General features: G+C 51.7%; 1 protein-coding gene across 1 annotated transcript; it reads left to right on the top strand.

Moving 5' to 3' along the window:
* The first annotated feature begins 4,939 nt into the window (after positions 1-4,939).
* Positions 4,940-9,299, top strand: MESP2 (mesoderm posterior bHLH transcription factor 2). The gene is made up of 2 exons (XM_006058213.4): positions 4,940-6,900; positions 7,964-9,299. Exons 1-2 carry the CDS (start codon positions 6,001-6,003, stop codon positions 8,231-8,233), a joined length of 1,170 nt encoding a protein of 389 aa, XP_006058275.4. The 5' UTR covers positions 4,940-6,000; the 3' UTR covers positions 8,234-9,299.
* Positions 9,300-13,708: the final 4,409 nt, after the last annotated feature.

Here is a 13,708-nt window from a genome sequence, read left to right as displayed (position 1 = left end):
TTGGGCACATCACGCTCCGTAATACAGAGCCCTGTTATTAAAGAAGAAAGAACAGAGGCAATAACAGACACTGTGTGGACAACCAGAAGAGTCTGCCACACTAGTGAACATTCTACTGACCATGGTTCCCTGATCTAGCGACCACCTCCTCCTATCATAGGAAGGAAGGGGGTGAAACTGGTGCCACTATCATGCTGAGGCTCAAAAGTTAATCACCTTATCCAACAGCACACAGCCATAGATGTCCCTCCTTTCACCAGGCAAGTCAAATGAATGAGAAATGGAGACTGCTCAGCTGGAAGCCCCTGGGGGAATGGGGGCCAGACCTTACTTGTTCATGCAGCACCCGGGGCTGCTTCAAGCACACGAGGAGGAATGCTTGAGTCTCAGAGCCAGAGAGCAAGTGGGAAAAGCACCTGGGCCAGGACCCAGTCCACCAGGAGAAGCTGATTCAGATTCTCTGCTTTCTGGCCTTGGTTGGGCCAGTTGGCTCTGGCTCCAGCTCCAATACCTAGAACTCTTCCATTGCCTCTGCCCTGGAGCACTGGTGAGCCCTGCCACGGGCCAGGAGCTGGAGTGCCCTGCTGAGGACAAACCCCATGCTGGGTCCACGGAGAAGACAGGCTGAAGTTGGAGGAGGGGGTTAGGGCAGGATGCCCAAGGCCTGGTGCTAGAGTGAGGGAGGAAGGAACCATCTTCTGGGGTCACGGATGAAGCTGTCAGCCGTCTTACCACAATGCAATCTCGTCCTTAACCCACTTCATTCTGCTGCCCCGAACTTGCTATAAGAAAGACTTATAAACAAAGGCTCTGTGACATGGTGGTGATGACATACATTACCTTTTCCTTTTAAGGAGTCCCGTCACTTCACAGCAAATAGATGGGGAAGAAATGAAAACAGTGAGAAACTATTTTCTTGGGCTCCAAAATCACTGCATACGGTGACTGCAGCCATGGAATTAAAAGACAGTGATTCCTTGGAAGAAAAGCTATGACAAACCTAGTGAAGGGAAGTGAAGTTGCTCAGTCGTGTCCGACTCTTTGTGACCCCATGGGCTGTAGCCTAGCAGGCTCCTCCGTCCATGGGATTTTCCAAGCAAGAGTACTGGACAACATATTAAAAAGCAGAGGCATCGCTTTGCCCACAAAGGTCCGTATAACCGAAGCTATGGTTTTTCCAGTAGTCATTTACAGACGTGAGTTGGACCATAAAGAAGGCTGAGTGTCGAAGAATTGATGCTTTTGAAGTGTAGTGTTGGAGAAGACTCTTGAGAGTCTCTTGGACTGCAAGGAGATCAAACCAGTCAATCCTAAAGGAAAATAGTCCTGAATATTCATTGGAAGGACTGATGCTTAAGCTGAAGCTTCAATACTCTGGCCGCCCCATGCGAAGAGCTGACTCATTGGAAAAGACCCTGATGCTGGGAAAGATTGAGGGCAAGAGGAGAAGGGGACGGCAGAGGATGAGATGGTTGGACGGCATTGCTGACTCAAAGGATATGAATTTGAGCAAACTCTGGGAGATGGTGAAGGACAGGAAAGCCTGGTATCCTGCAGTCCAAGGGGTCACAAAGAGTCAGACATGACTGAGTGACTGAACAGATTTATTTTTTTAACAAGTTTATTATTTTTTATTTATTTTTTGGCCACACCGGGCGGCATGCTGGATCCTACTTCCCCGACCAGGGACTGAACCCATGCCTGTGATGTTGGAAGCACAGTGTCCTAACCACTGGATCTCTAGGAAAGTCCCCAGACATGCATTATCTTGCTTTTGCACCAACAATTGCCCTGGAAATGAGAATCCCCACTTAATAGACAAGAAAACTGAGGTTAAGTTGCTCAAGTTCTGACCGCTGAGAAAGGATGAAGCCTGGACTCTAAACCCAGGTCTATCTGATTCTATAGTCCAGGCTCCTAATCATTAAACCACACTGCCTCCCAATGCTGAGTGGGGCCAGAAGTGTGCCCCTGGGCTCCTGGAGCCTGGCTGAGGGGCCCAGCGAAGAGCCAGGGGCCACAGCAGACCAGCTCCAGGGCCTCACCTCCCAGAACTTATGCTCTGCCATCCCACAGTCAGCCTGAGGCCTGGGCTCTAGGACTAACCCAAACTAAGACAGAAGGAAGTCAGGCTATCCTAGAGAGGAAAGGACAGTACGCAGGGCTCTGCCAATGGTGAATTCCCCTAATTCACCAAGTGCTTTCACAGGAGATCCCTCCGGCTTGTTCCCTCCTGGGAATCACAAGGCCACTCCACTACTCCATACCTAGTTGCCTGTGCACAAGCAGCACTCTTTGGCAAAAACTAAAAACACGCCAAAGGTGCATTAAAGAGAGACTGACTATGGTATGAGCATGCTATGAATACTATATTGCAGTGAAAAGAGGTGAGTTGGAGCACTCAATATCAACAGCACCTCAATTTGACACTCCAGAATCCAGATCAATATACATGGAACCTGATGAATCCTGTTTATAACTGTCAGTTACATCTACATAAATTTCCTATAGTATATGTCAAGATCTTTAAAGTATTGTGCAGCCTTGGATAAATAATGATTTGCCATTATTTTAATCCTTAAAACTGTCAGTTCAATTCAGTCGTTCAGTCGCGTCCAACTCTTTGTGACCCCATGAATCGCAGCAACGCCAGGCTTCCCTGTCCATCACCAACTCCTGGAGTTCACTCAGACTCACGTCCATCGAGTCAGTGATGCCATCCAGCTATCTCATTCTCTGTCGTCCCCTTCTCCTCCTGCCCCCAATCCCTCCCAGCATCAGGGTCTTTTCCAATGAGTCAACTCTTCGCAAGAGGTGGCTAAAGTACTGGAGTTTCAGCTTTAGCATCATTCCTTCCAAAGAAATCCCAGGGCTGATCTCCTTCAGAATGGACTGGTTGGATCTCCTTGCAGTCCAAGGGACTCTCAAGAGTCTTCTCCAACACCACACTTCAAAAGCATCAATTCTTCAGCGCTCAGCCTTCTTCACAGTCCAATTCTCACATCCATACATGACCACAGGAAAAACCATAGCCTTGACTAGACAGACCTTTGTTGGCAAAGTAATGTCTCTGCTTTTGAATATGCTATCTAGGTTGGTCATAACTTTCCTTCCAAGGAGTAAGCATCTTTTAATTTCATGGCTGCAGTCACCATCTGTAGTGATTTTGGAGCCCAGAAAAATAAAAGTCCGACACTGTTTCCACATCTATTTCCCATGAAGTGGTGGGACCGGATGCCATGATCTTTGTTTTCTGAATGTTGAGCTTTAAGCCAACTTTTTCACTCTCCACTTTCACTTTCATCAAGAGGCTTTTTAGTTGCTCTTCACTTTCTGCCATAAGGGTGGTGTCATCTGCATATCTGAGGTGATTGATATTTCTCCCGGCAATCTGGATTCCAGCTTGTGTTTCTTCCAGCCCAGCGTTTCCCATGATGTACTCTACATATAAGTTAAATAAACAGGGTGACAATATACAGCCTTGACGTACTCCTTTTCCTATTTGGAACCAGTCTGTTGTTCCATGTCCAGTTCTACCTGTTGCTTCCCGACCTGCATACAAATTTCTCAAGAGGCAGATCAGGTGGTCTGGTATTCCCATCTCTTGAAGAATTTTCCACAGTTTATTGTGATCCACACAGTCAAAGGCTTTGGCATAGTCAATAAAGCAGAAATAGATGTTTTTCTGGAACTCTCTTGCTTTTTCCATGATCCAGCGGATGTTGGCAATTTGATCTCTGGTTCCTCTGCCTTTTCTAAAACCAGCTTGAACATCAGGAAGTTCAGGGTTCACATATTGCTGAATCTTATTCGATGTCAATTATTATTTCATCATAGAGTAGTAACTTGGGCATATTTTCTCCAATATTTAAAGAATTAAGTTCTGAGGAGAAAGTGATATAATTTCACCATTGAAGGTTCATCTGCACCTCCTACCATTATTTTTTTTTTCCAGTTAAAATTACACAGTAAGATTTAAACAGATGACTATGCATCAGCTAAACATGTCCTGACATGGAAGGCTCTCAGATACACTGCTGAATGAGAAAAAGCAAATTACAGACAACTTGCCATAATGTTATCTCATTTATACCACGTGTTTTCTAAGGATACAAATGTTTCTGGGAGAGCACAGGGACCAAGCCTGGAAGGACACATGACCCCTGGGGAGCCCTTACAGGAACTCCAGCTTTATGTTTCCATTTCTTATAAAGAGAACGTACTGTTATATAATTGGTGTAACTAAAAGTTAATTTTTAAACAGTCTCAAAAATACCACAAGGCCATTTATAACTTTAGGCTGGTGCGGGTTAACCTACTCTTGAAACATCGTTAACTTTTAGTTATTGAATGCAGAGTTGTTGTTTTTTTTTGGTCACACTTCTGCTCAAAAGTCACTTGGCTCCCCCTTGCCTTAGGAGTAAAATCCACCTTCTTAGCCTGGCCCCGGCCAAGGTGAGCTTGTGCTCCTCACATCATCTTGGCACACCGAAGTACATTGGGAAGTCCCCCTGCCAGGCCTCTGCTTATGCAGCTCCCATATTCAGAATGCTCTCTACCTGCCTGCCTCTCTCCCTACGCAGGTTCTAATCATGGTTCAAGGCCCAGCTGTGACCTCTCTGCCTCTGTGGCCAGACCTCAACCATTCCTGCTCCTCACTTGGCCTTTAGCTTTGGATTTCAGCCTTTTCTCTGAAGATATGAAGAACACTGACGCCTCCTTTAAACTGCAATTATTGCTGAGGAGTGGGCACTTTTAAACTTTACTGGGTCAAAGGTTATACTATAAGACTGTAAAAATAGTCCTGTGAGCAGATACTATAATTATTACTCCCGTTTTAAGAGCTCAGGCTCAGAGCTGCCCAAGGACACACAGCGAGCTAGCAGGGGAGCTGCTAATTATATGTTGACATATCTCCCCGTAAGACCGAAATCCCACGAGAGCAGAGACAACTATCTTGTTCACTCTGGCATGCCTGACATTCACCAGTTGCTAAACAAATATGAATTAAATGATTAATGCCCACAAGCATCTTGAGACATAAATATTGATACTTTCTTTAGAAAATGATAGTAGCAAACATTTAGCCCACTTGCCAGGCTCCTACCTGGTAGTCGCATAGACGATTCCATTTAGCACCAGCAATCATCCTAGGTGGTAGGTATTTTATGTTATTACTGTCATGAGAATGAGCCTCAGAGGAGTTAAATGAACTCCCCAAGGTCACACAGCAAATAAGGAGGATCTAATTCAGGCCTGCCTGGGAGCCCACCCTCCCTCATTTTCATCACCCACTACACTCCACGTCTCTTCTCCGGGCTGCTGGCTCTGGCCTATTTTTCAGGGAAAGAAACTGCGGACAGTGAGATGACCTCGGTATCACTCGGCGAAGTAGCAAGTGCGGGTTATGGGAACCCAGGAAGGGTCCACCTGTACCTCCGCTCCTCTCCTTAACCCCCTCTCCCGCCATCACTGTGAGCAAGTCCCGCAGCGTTTGTCTTGACGCCTTACCCCGCACAATTTTAGGCACTTGGGTAGGAGTTACTGGGCACAGCCTCCCGGAGGGTGGTGATGAGGGAGGCGGCCACTCTTTGCAGGGGTCCATGAGTCATTTGAGGGACTGCTTGGCCGCCCCCAGACGGTGCCACTGCCCACCACTGTCAGGGTCCGGGCACGCACCGGAGCAGTGGAAGAGGCGGGGTGGGTGGGAACACGGTGAGAAGCTTCGCGGCTCCATCCAGATGCGAATTGTTCCTCCCACACTTCCCCCGGCAGCAGGGACCTCCATTAGAGCCCCCCAGAGGAGTCAGAATCCACACCTCCGCAAATGGGCCCGCTTTCCCAGGGCCCCCCTGCCCAGACCTTCCCTGGGCTCTGTGGGTTTTGACACCTCTCCGCAACCTGGCGGGGGTCCACCTCGCACCTTCGGTCTGAATAAAAGCTCAGTCCTGGAGGTGGCCGGCCCGGCCTGCCTCGAGGAGCCCGCAGCCAGCCCCGGCCATGGCCCAGTCCCCTCCTCTGCAGAGCCTCCTCGGCCACGACCACTGGATCTTCCCTCAGGGCTGGGGCTGGGTTGGCCACTCGGATTCCACGTCCCCGGCCTCCTCCTCCTCGGACTCGTCGGGCTCATGCCCCTGCGACCGCTCCAGCAGGCCCTCGCAGCCCGTGCCCGCAGCCCGCGGCGCCGCAGAAGCCGCCTCGACGGCGCCCAGCCGAGTGCGCACCCGGCCGGCAGGCGGGCAGCGGCAGAGCGCCAGCGAGCGCGAGAAGCTGCGCATGCGCACGCTTGCCCGCGCCCTCCAAGAGCTGCGCCGCTTTCTGCCTCCTTCCGTGGCGCCCGCCGGCCAGAGCCTGACCAAGATCGAGACGCTGCGCTTGGCTATCCGCTATATCGGACACCTGTCGGCCGTGCTGGGCCTCAGCGAGGACAGCCTGCAGCGCCGGCGCCTGCAGCGCAGTGACGCGGCGCCCCCTCGGGGCTGCGCGCTGTGCCCCGACGGCGGCCCCGCGGAGGCGCCGAGGCAAGGATGCTGCTGCTCCGGCTCAGCCGCTGGTGCCGCGGTGTCCTGCAGGTCCCCGCCCGTCTGCCCCGAGGCCCTAGCGGCGCCCGAGCGCCTGGGGAGCAGGGTCCCCGACATGGGACCCTGGCTGACACCCCCTTACTGCCCCGGGATGCAGTCTCCCCCGCAGCTCTCTCAAGGAAGAGCCCCTGATGCGGCCCTTTGGACGTCGCCTCAAGCCTGTTGTGGAACGCAGACACCCCCAGAGCCCCGGAACCAGCCCACGCCCTGGACATCGCCCCCCGCGTCTCTGGAGCTGGCTGCAGTGTACCAGGTGCGCGCTCAGGCTCTCGCCACTTCCCTCGGAGTGGTCCCCAGACTTCGACTGGAAACGGAAGGGGTGAGTAAACTCTGGTCTCCCGAGAATCTCATGCCTTTTAGGTCCCGGATTACCTAATCCTGATTAGGGATGGAGAGAAGCTGAAGCAGAGGGATGAAGAGGACCCTAACCTCCTTGGGGAGACGGGTGGGGCCCTGGGAAGTTAAGTCCACCCCCACCTCTACCTAAACGCCTTCACATCCATGTGGACGAGGGGGGGAATCTTAAGACTTGCTTTCAGACTACAGAGTGGAAGGTAGCAGGGGCCTTCAGGAAATTCCCTCCTGGTGCTCCATATTGCCGGGAGGTTGGGGGGCGGTGAGAATGGAGGGGAGGCCTGGCTGCCCCAGGGGGAGGGGCTTCCTAAGTAGATGGGCTTGGAACTGATGACCTTCATGTTTTCCTCAAGCTTCCATAAAAGAGCATATTGATAAAGGAGATTTACTGAATGCTTACTGTGTGCCCAACCCCATTCTTAGTACTTCATGTGTATTAACTCATCAGCCCTCCAGCAACCCTATGAAGTGGGTTTTGTTGTCATCATCACCGTTTTTTAGAGGAAAAAACAGACTAAAAGAGGTTATGCATGAGTTCTCACAGCTAGTGAGAAGCTGAGCTGGGATTTGAACCCTGACAGTGTATCTCCTGGAGAATGCAATGGCACCCCACTCCAGTACTCTTGCCTGGAAAATCCCATGGACGGAGGAGCCTGGCGGGCTGCAGTCCATGGAGTCGCTAAGAGTTGGACACGACTGAGCGACTTCACTTTCACTTTTCACTTTCATGCATTGGAGAAGGAAATGGCAACCCACTCCAGTGTTCTTGCCTGGAGAATCCCAGGGACGGGGGAGCCTGGTGGGCTGCCATCTGTGGGGTCGCACAGAGTCGGACCCGACTGAAGTGACTTAGCAGCAGCAGCAGCAGCAGTGTATCTCCAGAGCCTGTACCCTTAACCACTGCTTCAGTGCATCTATGGCCCCGGGGCCGTTCAGCAGCTGCCAGCCACACTATGGGCAACCTTCAGGTTCGGGATTTCAGGGCCTGAGGCAGTGGCCCACTAACCTGCTGCTCTTCTCTCCCTCAGGGTATCTCTGTGTCTCCGGAGTCCTGTCTGTTGCCAGAAACCCCTCCTCTCTTGCCCCGCCCAGCCTGCCAGCGACTCCAGCCTCAGACCCAGTGGGGATGCTGGAGCCACACTGCAGAGGTGCTGCCCAACTCGGAGGACCAGGGACCAGGCCCTGCCCTCCAGCTCAGTGATGAAAGCCCTCCCCAGAACTCAGGCCTTCCGCTCAGCGGCTGCCCTGAATTTTGGCAAGAAGATTTGGCGGAGACGCACCTGGGCATGTTCTACTAATGGCCTTGGCTGCCAATAGTAAAGGCCACCCCCCTTTTCAGCCAGGAATCAGGTCTGTAGTGTAGGCTGCCCACCTCATCGGCTACTTCAGTAGTATTCAGGCTTTCTTTTATCAAGGATCCCTTTTCCAAGTGATGTCTTTCATAGAAGCAGTGTTTAAAGCAGATAGGGGGTCACCTCCCTGGCTGAAGTTGGGGCTGGGGCAGTCCCTCCACTCCTCGACATCCCCTAGAATGTCCAGTGCTCTGCAGGGCACAGCCTGAGTGGCAGTAAGATGGTGGTTACTTGACCACAGTGGCTGGCCAGGCTGGGACTGGTAGGGGAGTGGACTGGGGGTGGGGGGTGGGTGGGGTGGGAGTGAGAAGAAATCTATATGCTTAGATTTTGTACTTCGTAAAAAAAAAAAAAATTGGTTTGGTCTGTTTTTCCTCTGTCCACTGGGTTTTTATTGCTTCTGGAAAAGGAGAAATGTTCCTGTAGGGCAAGGAACAAGTAAGTCATGCTGCTTTTCCCCACTGGGAATCCAGGCCTACTGAGGTTGATGTAGGCCCTCAGTTGCCAATTTAACAGTAATTATCGTGCAGGGGCTCCACCTGGCCCGCAGGGCAAGCTGGGTTAACGCTTGGGCCTGTCCCCTTGCCTCAACCCCACTACTGCGGCCCTTTTCCCATTCTCCTGGGTGCATTCCTGCTGACCCACAGGGCTCTTTCACAGTTAGTGACATTGTTTCCCGAAAGGTGCTTGTGCGTGGCTCCATGTGCTGTTGTTCAATTGCTCAATTGTGTCCAGCTCTTTGCAGCTCCATGGGCTACAGCATGCCAGGTTCCCTGTCCTTCACCATCTCCCGGAATTTGCTCAGATTCATGTCCACTGAATGTTGCCATCCAACCATCCCATCCTCTGCCACCCCCTTCTCCTTTTGCCTTAAATCTTTCTCAGCATCGTGTATTACTTCACTGGGGCTGCCATGAGACAACCTAGTCAGAGCCTCCCTTGGTCTTTATGGCAGCCTCATGGTAATGGAGCCAGGCTGGGGGCCGTTCTAATCGTGCAGTGCGAGAGAGGGGGCAGGAGGAAGACCAGAGCATGAGTTCCCACACGCAGGGCCTCCCATCTGACCCGCTGTCTGCTGATACGCCCTTTGACCCCAGGCAAGTCACTCCTCTGTGCCTCAGCTTCCCCATCTCGTAAAAGAGGAACTGGTTTAGGTGACCAGTCCCCCAACCTTTCAGAAGTGGGTTCTGTTTCTTACCCCAGGGCCCTCTGTAGGAGCTGCCAGGCCCCTCAGAGGAGGAGGAAACCTCAGCCGAGGTTGCATACAGCAAGGAGATGGACACCGGATGCCACTGCCCTGGGTGCACATTCATTCAACTCTTAACTGTGTAACCGTGGGCAAGCTTCAAAACCTCCCTGAGCCTCTGCCTCCTCAGCTGTGGAGACAATTATAAACCCTACCCCTCAGGGTTCTTAGGCTTGGCGCATGGTAATTGCTCAATGCTTCCCAGGTGGCTCAGTGGGAAAGAATCTGCTTATCAATGCAGAAGCTGTGGTCCCTGGGTTGGGAATATCCCTTAGAAAAGTAAATGGCAACCCACTCTAGTATTCTTACCTAGAGAATCCCATGGACAGAGGAGCCTGGTGAGCTACAGTCCATGGGGTCGCAAAGAGTTGGACACAACTTAGCAAATGAACAACAACAACAAAAGCTCAATACGGAATACCTGAATAGGGTTACATGACCCCAGAGATGCTCCAGTCCAGTGGTCCCCTCACCTGATAACAGGTTGAGTCATCTGGTTCCAGGATCCCACCCTGAGAGTGTGATTCAGCGCATCAAGCTGGAACCTGGGGCTGAGGCCCACGCAGGTCCAGGAGCAATGGATATTTTTTGCTCTTTCATTTTTATGAAAACAGGTCCAGAAAGAGGAGAACTCTATCCAGCCCTTCAGCTGGGTTGGAACTTCAAGCCCCTGACTCCCTGTCCAGTGCTCTTTCCTTCTTGAGAAGACCCAAGGTCTTGGCTCCACAGTCTCACAGCACCTGCACAGAAGGTGGAGCTGAATAACCGCCTGTCTCCTTCCTTTGGCTCCCACCTATCTGGGCATAGTCTTTATAGGGACAGAGAGAAGTACTTCCTGGCCCAGTCACTAATGACATTGTCAGGGGCTGGAGTGGAGCTCCCACCAGCAGCAGCCAGAGCTGAGCGTCTTCTAGAAGTTGGTAACCCTGTTCTCCCAACTCCCCTCAAGAGATGTTCCTCTGGGAGATACAAAGACAGAGGCATAAGGCTGCTGTCACCCCAGCTGGAATTGCCTGGGACACTTCCTAGTTGCTGCTGGAGTTGGGGAAGCAGGGTCCAGGGGGGTTAGGTCAACCCTCCACCCCTGTCCTTACCCTTTGGGAGTGCAGGTTCAGCCCTGCCTCTCAGGATCATCAGCCCCTTGCCTCCATTTATGGCTCCATCCCAGGCAGGGCTGCTCTTGGCTGCACCTCCACGAAGTGCCTTGCAGGGGAGGCTAGTCCCCTCTCTGGGATGACTGGCCTACCCATACCTTCCTGGGGACCCGGGCACCATCCACAGGAGACGGAACATTTGCTGAGTACCTCTCCTAGGCCTTTCAGTGACCCTGCAGTGCAGAGGACATGCCTCCTGAGGAGTCTCCTGGAGGGTGGGGAGTCGAGAGAGGGCACCACCCCCTGCTGCTTCTGGCTCATCTTAAGGACTTGCCATCACCCGCTGGCTAGGAGAGGTGGATCCACCTGTAGACAAAGCTCTGGACCGAGACAGCAACTGGACTTCTAGTCACCTCCTGTTCTGCCGACCACCTGCAAACAGGTCTCTGGCTCTGCCTGTCCCTTTTGCATCCTCCGGACATAGTTCCTCCAGCCACACAGGTGTTGTGAACGCCAGTGCTGTGAGCGGTCAGGTGACGAGCAGGTAACTGCCACATCCCCAAATGTAGGATCGCTTCCACATTAGATACCCCTCATCCAAGTTAAGGAGCAGCAGCTGCATTTTGCTGGAGCAGCTGTGAAGAGATACCCCATGTCCAAGGTAAGAAACCCAAGCAAGATGGTAGGTGATGCAAGAGGGCATCAGAGGGCAGACACACTGAAACCATAATCACAGAAAACTAGTCAATCTAATCACACGGACCACAGCCTTGTCTAACTCAATGAAACTAAGCCATGCCATGTGGGGCCACCCAAGACGGGCGGGTCATGGTGGAGCAGTCTGACAGAATGTGGTCACTGGAGAAGGGAATGGCAAACCACTTCAGTACTCTTGCCTTGAGAACCCCATGAACAGTATGAAAAGGCAAAATGATAGGATAGTGAAAGAGGAACTCCCCAGGTCAGTAGGTGCCCAATATGCTACTGGAGATCAGTGGAGAAATAACTCCAGAAAGAATGAAGGGAGCCAAAGCAAAAACAATACCCAGTTGTGGATGTGACTGGTGATAGAAGCAAGGTCCGATGCTGTAATGAGCAATATTGGATAGGAACCTGGAATGTCAGGTCCATGAATCAAGACAAGTTGGAAGTGGTCAAACAGGAGACGGCAAGAGTGCATGTTGACATTCTAGGAATCAGCGAACTGAAATGGACTGGAAAGGGTGAATTTAACTCAGATGACCCTTATATCTACTACTGTGGGCAGGAATCTCTTAGAAGAACTAGAGTAGCCATCATAGTCAACAAAAGAGTCTGAAATGCAGTACTTGGATGCAAAATCAAAAACAACGGAATGCTCTCTGTTCGTTTCCAAGGCAAACCATTCAATATCACAGTAATTCAAGTCTATGCCCCAACCAGTAATGCTGAAGAAGCTGAAGTTGAACAGTTCTATGAAGACCTACAAGACCTTTTAGAACTAACACCCAAAAAAGATGTCCTTTTCATTATAGGGGACTGGAATGCAAACATAGGAAGTCAAGAAACACCTGGGGTAACAGGCAAATTTGGCCTTGGAGTACGGAATGAAGCAGGGCAAAGGCTAATAGAGTTTTGTCAAGAGAATGCACTGGTCATAGCAAACAGCCTCTGCATTAGAGCCTGAGTCTTTAATATTCCTGCTCCACAGTTTCCTTATCTCAAAACCGAGATAAAGATGGTCCTTATCTCCCTGTTGAGAACCAAATGAGATAATGCGCATAAACGCTTAGCCGAGTGCCAGGCTCGGAGACTACAATCCCTGCTGACTATTCTACCCGGGGGCCAGCTCTCCCCCAGCGACCCTAGATGGCGGGTCTGGTCCCTTCTCCAGCGGGGACCCCCAGAAGGTCAAGTGCCAGCTGCAGCCACTGAGCCCTGGCAAAAGGAAGGGCTGGTCCAGAGGGGCTGGGCTGAGGGGAGCCTCCTGGTTGGTGGAGGGACCCACAACCAAGGCTGGCTCCGCCCCACCCTTTGATCTGCGGAAGGCAACGGAGCTCAGGGGAGCCTGCGTGGACCTGGGCCTGCTGGCGCGAGCTTCTCATAAGAGGCTAGGAGGGAAATGGACCAATGGGGCCTTGAGCAGGAGACAGCTCTCCTTAAGCGTCAAACTGTGCCCTAAGTATGTGACTCTCCTTAGATCCACACACCAACCGTATGATATGCATGAATGCATGCTCAGTCTCTTAATCATTCTGATTCTTTGTGACCCTGTGGACTGTAGCCCACCAGGATCCTCTATCCATGAAATTCTCCAGGCAAGAATACTGGAGTGGGTTGCCATTTCCTTCTCCAGGGCATCTGCCCGACCCAGAGATTGAATCCGCATCTCCTGCATTGACAGGCGGATTCTTTACCACTGCGCCACCTGGGAAGCCAACCCTATGATACAAAATGTCTTTATACGCAGTTGAGGAAACCAAAGCCTAGGGGTGGAGAAACACTGCCTGGAGCAGCTCACAGGTGATGTCAACTGAAGGTGACCCCTGAGGTGCCTGGGCTGTATGTTCCCACCCTCTATGCCTCCCCAGGCGCCCCCCACCCCAACCCCAACCCCCACCCCCAGCAGCCTTGGGCACTCAGCTGGACCTCCTTTGCCAAGAAATTTCCACCAAGGTCAGTGTGGTCCGGGGAGCCCTCTTGATCCCAGACCTTCTCCTCGGAGTTGGCCCTGATCATTGGCTTCCCTAGGTGATCTGGTGGGCACCTGTCTTATTCTGTAGGCTACTCTTGAAAACAACCAGTTTAAAAATTGAAGGATTTCCCTGATAGTCCAGTGGTTAAAAATCCACTTTCCAATGCAGGGAACACAGGTTTGATCTCTGCTTCGGGAACTAAGATCCTACATACAGAGCAACTAGAGAGCCTGCATGCTACCACTAGAGAAAGCCCGTGTGCCACAACAAAGACCCAGTGCAGCCAAAATTTTAAAAATTTTTAAAAAACTGATATGTCACCCTGGGATCCTGGCAAGATGGCAGGACATGCCCTTGGCTTATGTGCAGACCCATTCTGCTCAAGTTCAGTAATGAGTCTGGAAGC

The sequence above is a fragment of the Bubalus bubalis genome, chromosome 20, assembly GCF_019923935.1.
Source record: "Bubalus bubalis isolate 160015118507 breed Murrah chromosome 20, NDDB_SH_1, whole genome shotgun sequence".
NCBI lineage: Eukaryota > Metazoa > Chordata > Mammalia > Artiodactyla > Bovidae > Bubalus > Bubalus bubalis.
Note: the sequence above shows the minus strand (reverse complement) of the source record. Positions and strands in the feature narration are given on the sequence as shown.

Coding starts and splice junctions, on each gene's coding strand:
- MESP2 (XM_006058213.4), top strand. CDS start 6,001: ATGGCCCAGTCCCCTCCTCTGCAGAGCCTCCTCGGCCACGACCACTGG. Junction 6,901..7,963: donor TTCGACTGGAAACGGAAGGG/GTGAGTAAACTC, acceptor TCTCTCCCTCAG/GGTATCTCTGTGTCTCCGGA.